General features: G+C 60.1%; 3 protein-coding genes across 3 annotated transcripts in view; 1 reads left to right on the plus strand and 2 right to left on the minus strand.

The window, feature by feature from the left end:
• CHLRE_08g373400v5 (uncharacterized protein) overlaps nucleotides 1-3,377 on the minus strand; it is a 4,056-nt gene extending 679 nt beyond the window's left edge. The window contains exons 1-5 of the mRNA XM_043065110.1: nucleotides 3,005-3,377; nucleotides 2,660-2,926; nucleotides 1,376-1,828; nucleotides 158-886; nucleotides 1-96 (exon numbers count right to left, since the gene is read on the minus strand). The exon at nucleotides 1-96 is cut by the window's left edge and continues 679 nt beyond it. Of these exons, the coding sequence (XP_042922111.1) occupies nucleotides 43-96; nucleotides 158-886; nucleotides 1,376-1,828; nucleotides 2,660-2,926; nucleotides 3,005-3,238 (1,737 nt within the window). The 5' untranslated portion in view covers nucleotides 3,239-3,377 and the 3' untranslated portion in view covers nucleotides 1-42. The remainder of the gene's footprint in view (nucleotides 97-157; nucleotides 887-1,375; nucleotides 1,829-2,659; nucleotides 2,927-3,004) is intronic.
• A 3,760-nt stretch (nucleotides 3,378-7,137) lies between these two features.
• Nucleotides 7,138-8,109, plus strand: CHLRE_08g373407v5 (uncharacterized protein). Its single transcript, XM_043065111.1, has 2 exons — nucleotides 7,138-7,509; nucleotides 7,586-8,109. The coding sequence occupies exons 1-2, from the start codon at nucleotides 7,330-7,332 to the stop codon at nucleotides 7,922-7,924; spliced, it is 519 nt and encodes a 172-aa protein (XP_042922112.1). The 5' UTR covers nucleotides 7,138-7,329; the 3' UTR covers nucleotides 7,925-8,109.
• Nucleotides 8,110-11,631: 3,522 nt separating this feature from the next.
• On the minus strand, nucleotides 11,632-12,857 carry CHLRE_08g373414v5 (uncharacterized protein). The gene has a single exon (XM_043065112.1). The coding sequence runs from the start codon at nucleotides 12,261-12,263 to the stop codon at nucleotides 11,751-11,753; it is 513 nt and encodes a 170-aa protein (XP_042922113.1). The 5' UTR covers nucleotides 12,264-12,857; the 3' UTR covers nucleotides 11,632-11,750.
• Nucleotides 12,858-13,365: the final 508 nt, after the last annotated feature.

Consider the following 13,365-nt stretch of genomic DNA (forward strand, 5'->3'; position numbering starts at 1 on the left):
TCTGGCGCGGCAGGTGGGTGTTGTTCGTTGTTTTCGCACTCTTCACGAACCAGTGCAGCCGCAGGGAGTAGCTGCCATCCAGTCGCCCGGCGTCGCCTGCATGCACGAGGTTGGAGTGCACGAACAGCAACTCGCCCACCGGCAGCTGCAGGCGCACCAGCCGCCGGTGGGGGGTGCTGGCGCAGAGGTCCTTCAGCACAGCTGCAGTCCGGCCCGCCTCCTGTGCTGCGGTGTACGCGCGGCCCCACAGCAGGACCTCGTGCTGGCTGGCCTGCGCCACCAGCAGGCTTGCCGGCTGGAGGGCGAGCATGATGAACCACCCGGGCTCCCCTGGTGCCATGTCGTAGTGGGGCACCTGCTCGGCAACCGGACGAGTGCCGGGCAGGTTCGCCAGCAGCACGGCGTCCTCCAGGTGCAGCCCCAGCTCACCCTTCGGGTCTGCCGCTGTCACGACCTCCTCCAGCAACGGTCGCAGTTTGTCGCAGAGCGCCAGGAGCCCAGCGCTGCCCGCGAGGTCCTTCCACAGCACCTGAACCCGCTGGCCCGTCCCCACGCTCATCCGGATCTCCGCCTGCACGCCCTGCAGTGCTGAGATGCGCTGGAAGATCTGCTCTCCGCGTTTGTCCGCCAGCGACGCCAGCTCCGCGATCAGGCGAGGGTTGATCAGCCTTGTAAGCGTTGCCGGCAGACGCACGGCGGCAAGGCCCAGGCCGCACAGCAGCGCAGGTGGCACCTCCTTGACCTCGCAACGGTAAATCTCGGTGGTGGCCTCGTCACGGGCAGCAGGCGGCGCCGCATCCTTGGACCTTTCTGGGCTGGGCGGCTGCTCCAGGCTGGGCGGCCGCCTCTTCTTCTTGGCAGGGCGCGCGCCAATCGGCTCCTGGCCCTACAACACAAGGGCATGAGCGATACACGATAAGCTGAAGTGGGCGTAAAAAGCCAAGAGCCGCCCCGCCCCGCCCCGCCCTGCCCCGCCCCGCCCCGCCCTGCCCCGCCCTGCCCCGCCCGCCCCGCCCTGCTCCGCCCCGCCCTGCCCCGCCCTGCCCCGCCCCACCCCGGGCTGCCCCGCCCGCACCGCCCTGCCCCGCCCCGCCCCGCCCTGCCCCGCCCGCCCCGCCCCGCCCTGCCCCGCCCCGCCCTGCCCCGCCCACCCCGCCCCGCCCTGCCCCGCCCGCCGTTCTAGCTGTCAAAGGATGCATGCCCTCTCACCGGTCCAGTTCTGTTGCGTTGACCACGCGGTGCGGCCAACCGCGCACTGCTCCTCTGCGCTGCCCTGGCCGGTGGTGCCTGTATGCATGAGAGCGGATCGTGCAGTTAGTGCATGCATGCTACCGGATCCTCGCCCCGTGCACCCACACATCATATGACCACTCACCGGCAGCGAACCACTGGCTGCGCCGCTGCTGGCCCCTGCGCGCCCACTCGAGCTGCCATCTATGCCGCTGACTGCTACCGTGCGCCCACATGTGTCACCACTTGCGCCGCTGTTGCTGACCTCCCCAGCCATACGCTGCTGGGTCAAAGAAGCAGGTACGCGACGTGCAGGCGGCTCGCTGGTGCGGGTACTGGCGGCGCCGAGCTGCTTTGTGTCCTGTGTCGTGTCGGTGCCGGCATCACTGCCCGCCTCAGTGAGCTCTGTAGCCGGCACGTACTCCGCGGGCCCAGCCGAGCGGCCAGGCTGTTGGTCTTCGGGTGACCACCCCTGTACCACCGGCGCCTGCGCCTGCGCCTCTGCCAGCTGCTGCGCCTGCGCCTGCGCCTCTGCCAGCTGCTGTGCCTGCGCCCGCTCCTCTGCCAGCTGCTGCGCCACGGCCTTGTTGGTCAGCTCCTGCATGGTTAAGTGTGTGAGTGGCCATTATAATCTATCGGAGGACGTGGGTCAGGAGCAGTACAACATGGCCGTAGTTGGGCAGCACCTGTAAGGGGGGTTTCACATGTGACAACCCGGTTTCGGTGAATCCACCTGGCTTCGGCGAAGCCAGGGGCGAATCCGATTCACATGCGGCTGCCTCGAATCCACCTTGGGTGGGCGCCAATCCAGCTCTGGAAGGGCCGAATTATGTCTCCGCATACAATCCCAGCGCTCCCATACTCTTATTTTACACGCATAGTGAGTTCCCGATGCGTGACTCGCCCGCAACCGCGACATGCCGAGTCCACCTCGCTCCATACACCGCCCCCGAACATTCTGTATGGCACATATAGTGCTTTGAAGCGCTTTTGTTGCATAGTTGCTGCGACCACGGTGTAATCCTCGTGCAGGAGCTAGGAAAGCCCAACATGTCGAAACATGCGAGGCGTGCGCGCTCATGGACGATGCTCTAGCCCCGCTCCCACCTACAATACAATATTATGAAGATCATAACCATTTTGATGGAGGCTGTCGCAACTATCAGCGCACTCTGCTCCACGGCACACAGCAATGCTCGTCGCCGCGAGGGTTTCGGCGTCCAAGTGGTTGATATCACATGATTGGAGTAAGAAAATAGTATAGAAAATTTCAGACGTCTCGAAACTAAGTATGTGTGTTGGGCGAATCCGGGCTGCGGACCCGGATTCGCAAGCTGGCTTCGGACCTGGTTTCGACCTGGTTTCGACCCGAAGCTAGCTTCGCATGTCACATGTGAAACCCCCCTAATCACCGGGAAGCCTTTCGCACCTGTGCGGCATCCTCAAAAGCGCGGACCGCGTAGTTGTACGTGGGGTTGTTTGCTGCGAGGGTGCCCGGTGTGGGAGCGCCCTCCAGTGCGGCAATCTCCAGCAGCATTCTTGCCTTGCCGCTCAGGTCTGCCTGCAGCCACCCCTCTCGCCCCGCCATGATTTCCTGCACCAGCAGGGCGCCGCCCTCCCGCACGTAGTCGCATGCCCGCTCGGGCTTTGACTTGGACCCCGTGAGCTCCATCAAGGTCACTGGCACGGGGGGGTTCTGCGTAAACAGCAGTACATTTAAGGGGGTGCCTAAGTGTCTGCAGCTGGACTGGTCACAGTGTCCTCTGCTGCCCACCTCGGGCGCCGGCGCCCCCCGCAGCCTGCTGGGGACAAACGTCGTGCCGAAGAGCAGGAACGGCTTTGCTGTTGCGGGCAGGGTGCCGATGTACTCCACGCCATCCTTGTAGACCACCAGCTGGCTGCCGGGCTCACACTTCCCCAGCGAAACTGCCGCGAGGAAGAATTGCCGCTTGAAAGTGGACTTCCAATGCCGCGCACGCTCCACTGCCCGACCAAGCTCATGTAGCATTTGAGTGGGGTTCCCAAGGCAACCGAACTTGGAGAAGACAGTCATTCTAGTGAGGTCTGCCAGCTAAGTTCGAAATCAATCCCTCCTCGCACAGTCTGCGGCTGGTGTTGGATGCATTGTTGATGACAAACGAATACAGTTTGGCTCTATAAAGTGGTACAGACAATAAGAATTGAGGAATACGGCTTGTGTGCGAAACGAAAAAAACCCATCGATCCCGGTGGGTTTTCCGTTCGTCGCGTACACCTCGAATTCTTTATCCCCTGATGCTCACACCTCACCTAATGCCGAGCAGCTATTGATAGTAGACATTAAAGACGCCCTAGCAATGGCATTACCAGAAGGGAGGCGAGCTGGCATGCGCAAAGGCGTGTGCGTGCTTGCGTGCATGCGTGCGCGTTTGCGTGTACAGGGGCAGGGGCAAGTGCAAGGGTGTGAGCAAGGGCAATGCTGTGGGCGTGGGCGGGGTGCTTGTTGTTTGTCACTTGGCCCAACACAGCGCAATGCCCAACTGCATGTGTCTCCACGCGGGCAGCCCAACGGGGTGTGTTCTGTGTGCGTATGCTGTGGGGAAGAGTGTTGCCGGGCATGGCCTACTCGTGAGGCCCCATCTGAGCGGCAGGCACATGCATCCCATGCCCGCATCGGACATAACCAGCGCCCAATGCCTGACTCAACGCTGCACAATGCCCTACTGTGCGTGTCACTCAACGCTGCACAATGCCCTACTGTGCGTGTCTCCACGCGGGCAGCCCAACAGGGTGTGTTCTGTGTGTGTGCGCTGTGGGAAACTGTGTTTCCGGGCGTGGCCTGCTTGTGTGGCCCCATCTGCGCGGCAGGCACATGCATCCCATCCATGCCCGCATCCGACGCAACCAGCGCCCATCGCTTGGCCTAACACAGCACGATGGCCAACTGTGCGTGTCTTCAAGCTGGCAGCCCAGCGGGGCGTGTCCTGTGTGCGTATGCTGTGGGGAAGTGTGTTTCTGGGCGTGGCCTGCTTGTGTGGCCCCATCTGAGCGGCAGGCACATGCATCCCATGCCCGCATCCGACGCAACCAGCGCCCATCGCTTGGCCTAACACAGCACGATGGCCAACTGTGCGTGTCTTCAAGCTGGCAGCCCAGCGGGGTGTGTTCTGTGTGTGTGCGCTGTGGGAAACTGTGTTTCTGGGCGTGGCCTGCTTGTGTGGCCCCACCTGAGCGGCAGGCACATGCATCCCATCCATGCCCGCATCCGACGCAACCAGCGCCCATCGCTTGGCCTAACACAGCACGATGGCCAACTGTGCGTGTCTTCAAGCTGGCAGCCCAACGGGGTGTGTTCTGTGTGCGTATGCTGTGGGGAAGTGTGTTTCTGGGCGTGGCCTGCTTGTGTGGCCCCATCTGAGCGGCAGGCACATGCATCCCATCCATGCCCGCATCCGACGCAACCAGCGCCCATCGCTTGGCCTAACACAGCACGATGGCCAACTGTGCGTGTCTTCAAGCTGGCAGCCCAACGGGGTGTGTTCTGTGTGCGTATGCTGTGGGGAAGTGTGTTTCTGGGCGTGGCCTGCTTGTGTGGCCCCACCTGAGCGGCAGGCACATGCATCCCATGCCCGCATCCGACGCAACCAGCGCCCATCGCTTGGCCTAACACAGCACGATGGCCAACTGTGCGTGTCTTCAAGCTGGCAGCCCAACGGGGTGTGTTCTGTGTGCGTATGCTGTGGGGAAGTGTGTTTCTGGGCATGGCCTGCTTGTGTGGCCCCACCTGAGCGGCAGGCACATGCATCCCATCCATGCCCGCATCCGACGCAACCAGCGCCCATCGCTTGGCTTAACACAGCACGATGGCCAACTGTGCGTGTCTTCAAGCTGGCAGCCCAGCGGGGCGTGTCCTGTGTGCGTATGCTGTGGGGAAGTGTGTTTCTGGGCGTGGCCTGCTTGTGTGGCCCCATCTGAGCGGCAGGCACATGCATCCCATGCCCGCATCCGACGCAACCAGCGCCCATCGCTTGGCCTAACACAGCACGATGGCCAACTGTGCGTGTCTTCAAGCTGGCAGCCCAACGGGGTGTGTTCTGTGTGCGTATGCTGTGGGGAAGTGTGTTTCTGGGCGTGGCCTGCTTGTGTGGCCCCACCTGAGTGGCAGGCACATGCATCCCATGCCCGCATCCGACGCAACCAGCGCCCATCGCTTGGCCTAACACAGCACGATGGCCAACTGTGCGTGTCTTCAAGCTGGCAGCCCAACGGGGTGTGTTCTGTGTGCGTATGCTGTGGGGAAGTGTGTTTCTGGGCGTGGCCTGCTTGTGTGGCCCCACCTGAGCGGCAGGCACATGCATCCCATGCCCGCATCGGACATAACCAGCGCCCAATGCTTGGCTCAACGCTTCGCAATGCCCTACTGTGCGTGTCTCCACGCGGGCAGCCCAACAGGGTGTGTTCTGTGTGTGTGCGCTGTGGGAAACTGTGTTTCCGGGCGTGGCCTGCTTGTGTGGCCCCACCTGAGCGGCAGGCACATGCATCCCATGCCCGCATCCGACGCAACCAGCGCCCATCGCTTGGCCTAACACAGCACGATGGCCAACTGTGCGTGTCTTCAAGCTGGCAGCCCAGCGGGGCGTGTCCTGTGTGCGTATGCTGTGGGGAAGTGTGTTTCTGGGCGTGGCCTGCCCTACCGTTGCAGCCCCTATTGAACCGATCGGTATGGGGGCGGTTACCGGGCGGTCACCCTAATAAACCGATGGTCAGCGTCGGTTAGCATCGGTCAGGATTGGTATGGGTTGGCTGACCGGTAAAACCTCGGTAAACTTTGATAAAATGGTAACTTTGTGGTAACCCATTGGTATGTGGCTCCTGCCCAGCCCTTGTCCAGGCTCTGCCCAGGCTCGCTCAGCCCCCACCCAGATGCCGCCCAGGCCCGCCCAGCTGCCGCCCAGGGCCGCCCAGCCGCCGCCCAGGCCCGCCCAGCTGCCACCCAGGCCCGCCCAGCCTGGCCAGGGCCTGCCCCCAGCGTAGATGCGTGCAGCTCTGGCCGCGGCCGTGCCTTCGGCCATGGCTGGGGGTGTTATGCTAGGAGACCACATTGGGGCGGAACTGTCAGCGGCTCCCTATTGGTCACCCGCAGGTAACTCATCACTCGCTGCCCAGCACGATGGTGCGTGCCTTATGCTTATGGTAGGGGCCTGCCCTCTTCCCTCACACACACCGTGGGAGGACTTGTAATACCTGTACTCCTCCAGCTGCCCCCCCCCCGCATGGATGGTAATGCACACAGATGTTTACAAACAGCAACATTGGGAGCAAGGTGTGCGTCTTCTTCTTCACCCCATACCATCCATGATCATCCCACTGCTGATCTTGCCGTCTCCCCTTGATGCTTCCCAATCCACGTAGTCTACCAAATCACAACTGTGCAGCATGCATTGATGGCATTTAGCAGCGCCGCGCCTCCTCCCTACGTCAGTGTTTCGGCCCCTTACCTCACCAACCCCCATAACCCCCCCCCCCCCTAATCCCCCCCCGCACCCACCTGGCCCCTGTACCCTGGCCAGCCCAGAAAGCCTTGTAATAGCTCCCAAATGTGGTGTTTATTACGTGGGAACACAGGGGCGAGAAGTCCGGGGCGAGGACTGTGGGGTCCTTGGGGCGGCCTCGCACCTTGCCGACCCCCTGACCCCCCCAGCGTACCCCCCAGTAACCCTCCGGCAGTCGCTGACGGCCGAGCTCAGACCGCCGCGCTTCCTGAGCTGTAAACTTACTTTAGTAATGTAGTTGCATGTAGTGTATGCTTCCTGAGCATAGGAATGCACCTGAGCAGCTGGCTGTGTCGACCGAGGCAGCAATGAACCCCCCCGGTCACTGCTGTCACTTGGCGCATGGCTTTAGCGGTTGATATCAATAGTCTGTTATGCATTTAGAGTACTTGTCCCAGAAATTCGGGCTTTCCGGGTGTCTCAGAGAAAGTGGTCGAGCGTCCCCCGGCCGGGGGACGCAAACCCATGTTTGTCAACTCGTCGAGTTGTGTATTTGAACTTGGCCACACTGTGTATATTGACTAATGCCTATAAAAATCTTGCTGTGGTGACCAGCATCGACCGCCGCATGAGCAATCCGAAGAACCAGCAAGCCGCGATAGCAAGCGCGGTGGATGCACTGGCGCGCGGGCAGGGCGCAATTGCGGAGCTGCTGGTCATACAGAACCTTCCAGCCGGCCTTCGTGGGTGCAAGCAAGCGTGCATTACGACGGCCGCCCAGCTGGACAAGCTCATCGGCCCAGGCACGGCCGCGGCGGTGGAACGAGAGCTCCTGAGCAGCAGCGAGCGCGCGGTGGTTCCTGGTACTGCGCGCACTGCTGCAGGCCGCGGCACTCGAGCGGGACCGCGTGTCCAAAGCTTTCGAGGAGCTGCCGCCGCAGCAGTGCGTGCAAGGCCAGGCGGCATCGCTCGGTACTGCCCAGCAGCTCTCGTTCCACCGCCGCGGCCGTGCCTGGGCCGACGAGCTTGTCCAGCTGGGCGTCCGTCGAAAGCCGCGCTCGTTGCACCCACGAAGGCCGGCTGGAAGGTTTTGGATGACCAGCAGCTCCGCAATGACCAGCTTGGAGACACAGCAGCTGCAGGCCATGACCAGCTTGGAGACCAAGCAGCAGCAGGCCATGGCCAGCTTGGAGACCAAGCAGCTGCACTGCTGCAGGCCATGACCAGCTTGGAGACACAGCAGCTGCAGGCCATGACCAGCTTGGAGACACAGCAGCTGCAGGCCATGGCCGACTATGAGACACAGCAGCTGCAGGCCTACAAGGACCTGCAGATGACGCTGAACCAGTATGTTGATCAACCCCAACACCCAAAGCCGTCCAGGAGTGTAGAGTACTTTACATCACCGGGTTGAGGCCGTTTTCTCCTTCTTACATCCTTCCTGGTACACTAAGATAAAAGCTGACATCTTTCCCAGTACATTACGCAGGCCTTCCGTTGGGGTCTGAGGGAAAAACGCTAGCCTCTGCATGGGGTTCCTGCGGGCCTTCAACTTCAGTTCAAGCAGCCAATTTACATATGCTGTGATAACTGATATACCGGTATACATATAATTTATATACTACATTTCATTACAGAGCATTTGCTCGCTCTCCCTCATTCCGCCCCTCGCCAGTCGCTATTTTGCTTTGTAAACACAATAATAAGGCTAGTTCTAATGTCAGTAGAACAAGAGCTGGTGGCTGAGGCTGCTTTGTTGGCTTGGGACGCGAGTTCTCGCGCTGCTGACCGCTCGTTGACCAGCTCGGCGACGCTGCTGCTGAGACGTCAGCTGAAGCCAGCTATCACATGAGACTTACAACTGTGCCTCATAAATGATCAGCTGTGCTTTTAATGTTTTAATGGGGAAGTCTTGGTCAAAAACGCCATACATTCAACATCACGTTCAGCACGACCGTTGTCGCGCCTCACGGAAGTCCACAGGTTAGTCCACAGGTTAAAATGAAGACGGGAGGCTTTAAACCTGCAGCCTGGATTGCCCGCCCGGCCATATGTCACAACCCCGTGTGTGTATGTGTACTTGCAGGATCCTCCGCCATGCTCTTGAGGACGATTCTAGGAGCCGTTCGAGGGTGAGTCCATGGGAAATATGTTTGAGGAGATGCCGTAGATGCAGGTAGATGCAGGTCCCCAGCGGCTGCAACCCTGGCGCAAGATGGTTCGCAACCCCTTCACTCACGTTGTGTTCGCTAGTCGGAGCCCCAGCCTTCAAGAGATGACTGTTTGCTGCCTCCCTTACTAGCGCTGTATGGTATGTATGTCTATATCACTTCCTGGTACCTCTAGTCCGTGTCACATACCCGCCTGCTGCCACACGCCCCTTCCCCCAGGTCGGCTGGCTGGACTGCCGCCACACCTCCAACATTGTGTTTAGCAACGGTGAGTGTCCGCATCACCAGTGGGCATACACACCGAAACACATACAGGCCCGCTTCATGAGATAGGTCCGGTGCACTACCAAGCACTCTGTTCTTGGCCGGCAGCCTTGCATTGGCATTGGCACCTTGCGGCAGGAGTGCAGGGTGTGTTCACATGTGTGCACGCGTGCATGCAGGTGCAGCCAGTGGAGGCAGAACTACAGGAGCTAGCATGACACAAGCTGTCCGGCACTAGAGTTGGAGACGGGCGCGGTGGCACCAGTGGCGGCTGCTGTGGAGGCGGGTGATGTGCCGACTGCAGTGGAGGCGGGTGTCAAGGTGGTGGGAGACGTCATGCCCAGCAGACACGCCAGTGGTTGTTGTTGCACGTTTGACACATTCATACCATTTAGACATCATATGACAGGCTTGGGTTAATGGCACAGACGTAATATAGTGTTGTAGACAGTGGCAGACCAGGAGAGCAAGACTGTGGTGGGCTTTGAATGCACGGAGACTCAGCTGGAGAGTGCCAAGGAGTAGGGAAGCAGAGGGCTAACTGAGTATGGTGTTGTTGGTGAGTTGGACTGGGAACACAAGGCAGGTGACCTTCGGGATGTTTACATACTTATTTATATTAGTTTTAAGGCAGTTGACATGGGTTGGTGAGGGCACTTGGTACAAAATGCAGCAGGCTGATGTGTGTGGTCACTGCTAGGGCGAGGCTTGTATATCAAGGCGGCATCATGTAAAGGAGACACTGTACAGGCCACAATGAACAACCCTAAACCCAGGCTGGCAGGCGGGCTGGGCGGGGGCTGGGCGGCATGCAGCTGGGCGGGGGCTGGGCGGGCCTGGGCGGGGGCTGGGCGGGCCTGGGCGGGGGCTGGGCGGGCCTGGGAGGGGGCTGGGTGGAGGCTGGGCGGCAGGCGGCAGCTGGGCGGGCCTGGGCCGCAGCACGGAAACCAAGCGGTCACTGCACGGTAACCAGTTGGTCGGACACTGGTTACCACGCGGTCTGTTAACCGCTGGTAACCAGTGAGGCGGTCTATTAACCGTCGGTCTGCGGCCTCAAGCCCAATTAAACCGATGGTAACCTGAGTGCCAAACCGGCCATTCCTCCCGGGATAACCGCTGGGTAACCAGCGATTAACCGATGGTTTAATAGGGGCTGGAACGGTAGGGCTGCTTGTGTGGCCCCATCTGCGCGGCAGGCACATGCATCCCATGCCCGCATCCGACGCAGCCGCATACATTGGATTAAGCGTCCTAGCAATGGCATTACCAGAAGGGAGGCGAGCTGGCATGCGCAATGGGGCAGCGCTGCTGCATGGGGAGACCCGACATTCTCTTCTCAACTTAATAGTATGACTCTCTTATAAGACTCATACTATACACTACAGATTTAATACTAACAAGTTGTTAAATGTATCGCTAGCCTGTTACAGCCTATCTCTGTTGCAAGCGATATCGGCATGCAGTGTTCCACGTTCTCAAACCCTCTATGATACTGCACGATGCTATTTCATAGCAACTATGTTAGACACAAGCTTGCGAGCATGCCTGAGGGGTTGGCGGAGGTGCTACAAACTTGGTCAAAGTGGAGGATTTGTCGCGCTGACCTTCGCCGACCTGCACAAAATTCAAGGCCAAACAGGCTCAAGGCCCAAGAATGTAAGTTTCTGACTGAGAACTCGCATTGTATCAGCTCAAAACGTCTACAGCAGTGTTTTCCTGTCGCGGTCAACAACCATTCGTCTGCCCTGCCTGTGCTTTCGCACGGGGTCCTAATAGTTTGCAATTGCTTATGCATGCAAATATCTGCTTGCAATTCCCCGGCCGCCTTATTCTCATGTCAACCTTCGTCTCGGCATCGGTGCATGTGCTGCTGGCAATGGCGCTTTTGCGTTTTGGTGGTAAGTCAGATTTCGTGATGCAATCCACATGAAAAGGAGCACCAAGACATGTGTGCAGTGGGCAGCTCAACGGACAGGGCATGTATACAGCATGTGAGGTACAGCATGTATCTCGGGGAAAGGCTTGTCACCATGCCTCTTGCAACGCCGGTGGTGCTGTGTATGCAGGTGATATGTGCGCAAACATGGAGGCACATGTGTGGGGCCGAGGAGCGTGACGAGGTAGCCAAAGGGACCCAGGAGCAAGCAAAAAGGGTATGTGTACAGGGTTGAACAAGGGCAGGGGAGCCGCTGCTACATGACAAGGGCATGACAGGACATGCAACGGTGTCTGTAGACACCACAAAAGCGCAGCAGGCGGGGCACTGGGCAGCAGCGGGTGGTGGCGGCGTCCGAAATGGTGTTGGGCGTGTCCAAATTGACGCCTGGGCATGTCCGAAATGGGGCTGGGTGCGTCCGAATCAACAGCTGGGCGTGTCCGAAATGGGGCTGGGCGCGTCCGAATTGCCATTCGGATGGCCGGTCTGGTCCGAACATTGCGTCCGAATCTTGGCATCCAACAAAAGTGTCCGAAATACTTGTAATTCGGATGCTATTCGGACCAGATTCGGACCGACTTCGGACCAGCTTCGGAGACAAAAACTTCGGACAGGGGTGGGGTCTTTCGGACAGGAACTCGGACCAGCTTCGGATGGTCTTTCGGACCAGGCTTCGGATCAGGTTTCGGACAGATCTTCGGACCAACTTCGGACCAGATTCGGATGAGCGGCTTTCCCCGAGTGCATCTTGAAGTCGCAGTTGAGCAGCGTGATGGGCCGGTAGGACGCCAGCTCGGTGCGGTCCAGGCTTTTGCCCTTGTAGATGAGGGTGATGATGCCCTCCCGCCAGGAGGCAGGCAGCGCCGCCGCCATTTCACCGCCATCGTGGGCATCTGCAGCGGCAGCAAAGGCAGCGGCAGCAGCAGCACACAAGCGCGGACCCAGCAGCGCCCAGAAAACCTTGTACACCTCGTACGGGACCCCGTCCGACCCAGGCGCTTTACCATTGGCGGAGCCAGCCAGCGCTGCCATCAGCTCCGCATCACTGAGGGCGCCGTCACCGGACCCCTCTGCGGCGGCCTGCAGATCCGCCGGAACCTTGCGGTCAATGGCCGCCAGAAGCTGTTGCTGCGACGCCGTACAGACAGGCTGCACGCGGAACAGGCCGGTGGGGCTGGTGCTGCTGTACATGGCTGCGGCGGCTGCGGAGACAGTGTTGCGCGTGCCCGGCCCCGTCTAGCGTAGCGTAGAGCAGAGCGGAGGACTACACCACTGGACAGACACACCCCCTAGGGCACCCCTCGGGCGGCCGGGCGGCGAGACTCTGTCGCGCGGGCGAGACTCTGTCGCGGCGAGACTTTCTGCAGCTTTTAGCGTACACGCGGGTTTCGCGCACGCCCTCGGCGCAGAACGGTAAAATACTGTAAAAACGGGCGCAAAGGCTCCCGCAATTCCGGCAAAACACGAGCGCAGCGGGTGCCCGAAAGCGTGTGAGATTCAAGCGCTCTCCGCACGTTAAATGTGCTTTTACAGCGCAGAAAAATGATCAGTGCTAATCTATATTGCAAGTCTCGCGAAACTCTGGCAAACACGAGCGCAGCAGGAAGATGCGTGCCAGGCCTGAAGCCTTAGCGCGCGCGCGAGGCTTCACGTTGCACAATAAATTGCAGCCACAATATGGCATGTTTACATGGTAATTGTAAGCCAGGCAGTGGACGCGCAAAACGCGAACGCGCAGGGCGCCCGACAGTCAGAGCGTTGCTGAGCAAAAGGATGCCCATAGCTTCCGTAGCATGACTAGTACTGCACTATGTATTGCTTTAAACTGACATGAGGAAACCTGCAGCGTTCGAGTGCGCGCCGAAGCATTTTGTCGGCTAAAAAACTTGCGCCGGCGGGGTGACATCATTTATATACCGGCAAGTACGGCCGGTGACCGGATCACCCGCGGTCCACGGAGCACCCTTCTGTTCACCCGGCGGTGCGTACCGGAAGCCTTGGTGACCCGGAGGCCAACGGATCAGTGGACACGACCTAAGCTCGGGCACAGCGACGCTGTCGCCCGTCTCGCAACATGACCGGTCTCGACCCGAAACCTGCATGCGAGAGGTGAAACACTTACCCTCCAAATCTTCGTCAGGTGCTACCTGCGGAGGATCCGCCGCCGGCGCCTGAACAGGCGGGGGGTTCGGGGCCCCAGCCAGCGGCACAGTCGCGGCTGGCGAAGCGGGAGGCGGAGTGGCAGCGTGCAGCGGCGCAGCTGACCACCACGGCCGCGCAGCATTTCCACAAT

This window comes from Chlamydomonas reinhardtii, chromosome 8, assembly GCF_000002595.2.
Source record: "Chlamydomonas reinhardtii strain CC-503 cw92 mt+ chromosome 8, whole genome shotgun sequence".
NCBI classification, from domain to species: Eukaryota; Viridiplantae; Chlorophyta; class Chlorophyceae; order Chlamydomonadales; family Chlamydomonadaceae; genus Chlamydomonas; species Chlamydomonas reinhardtii.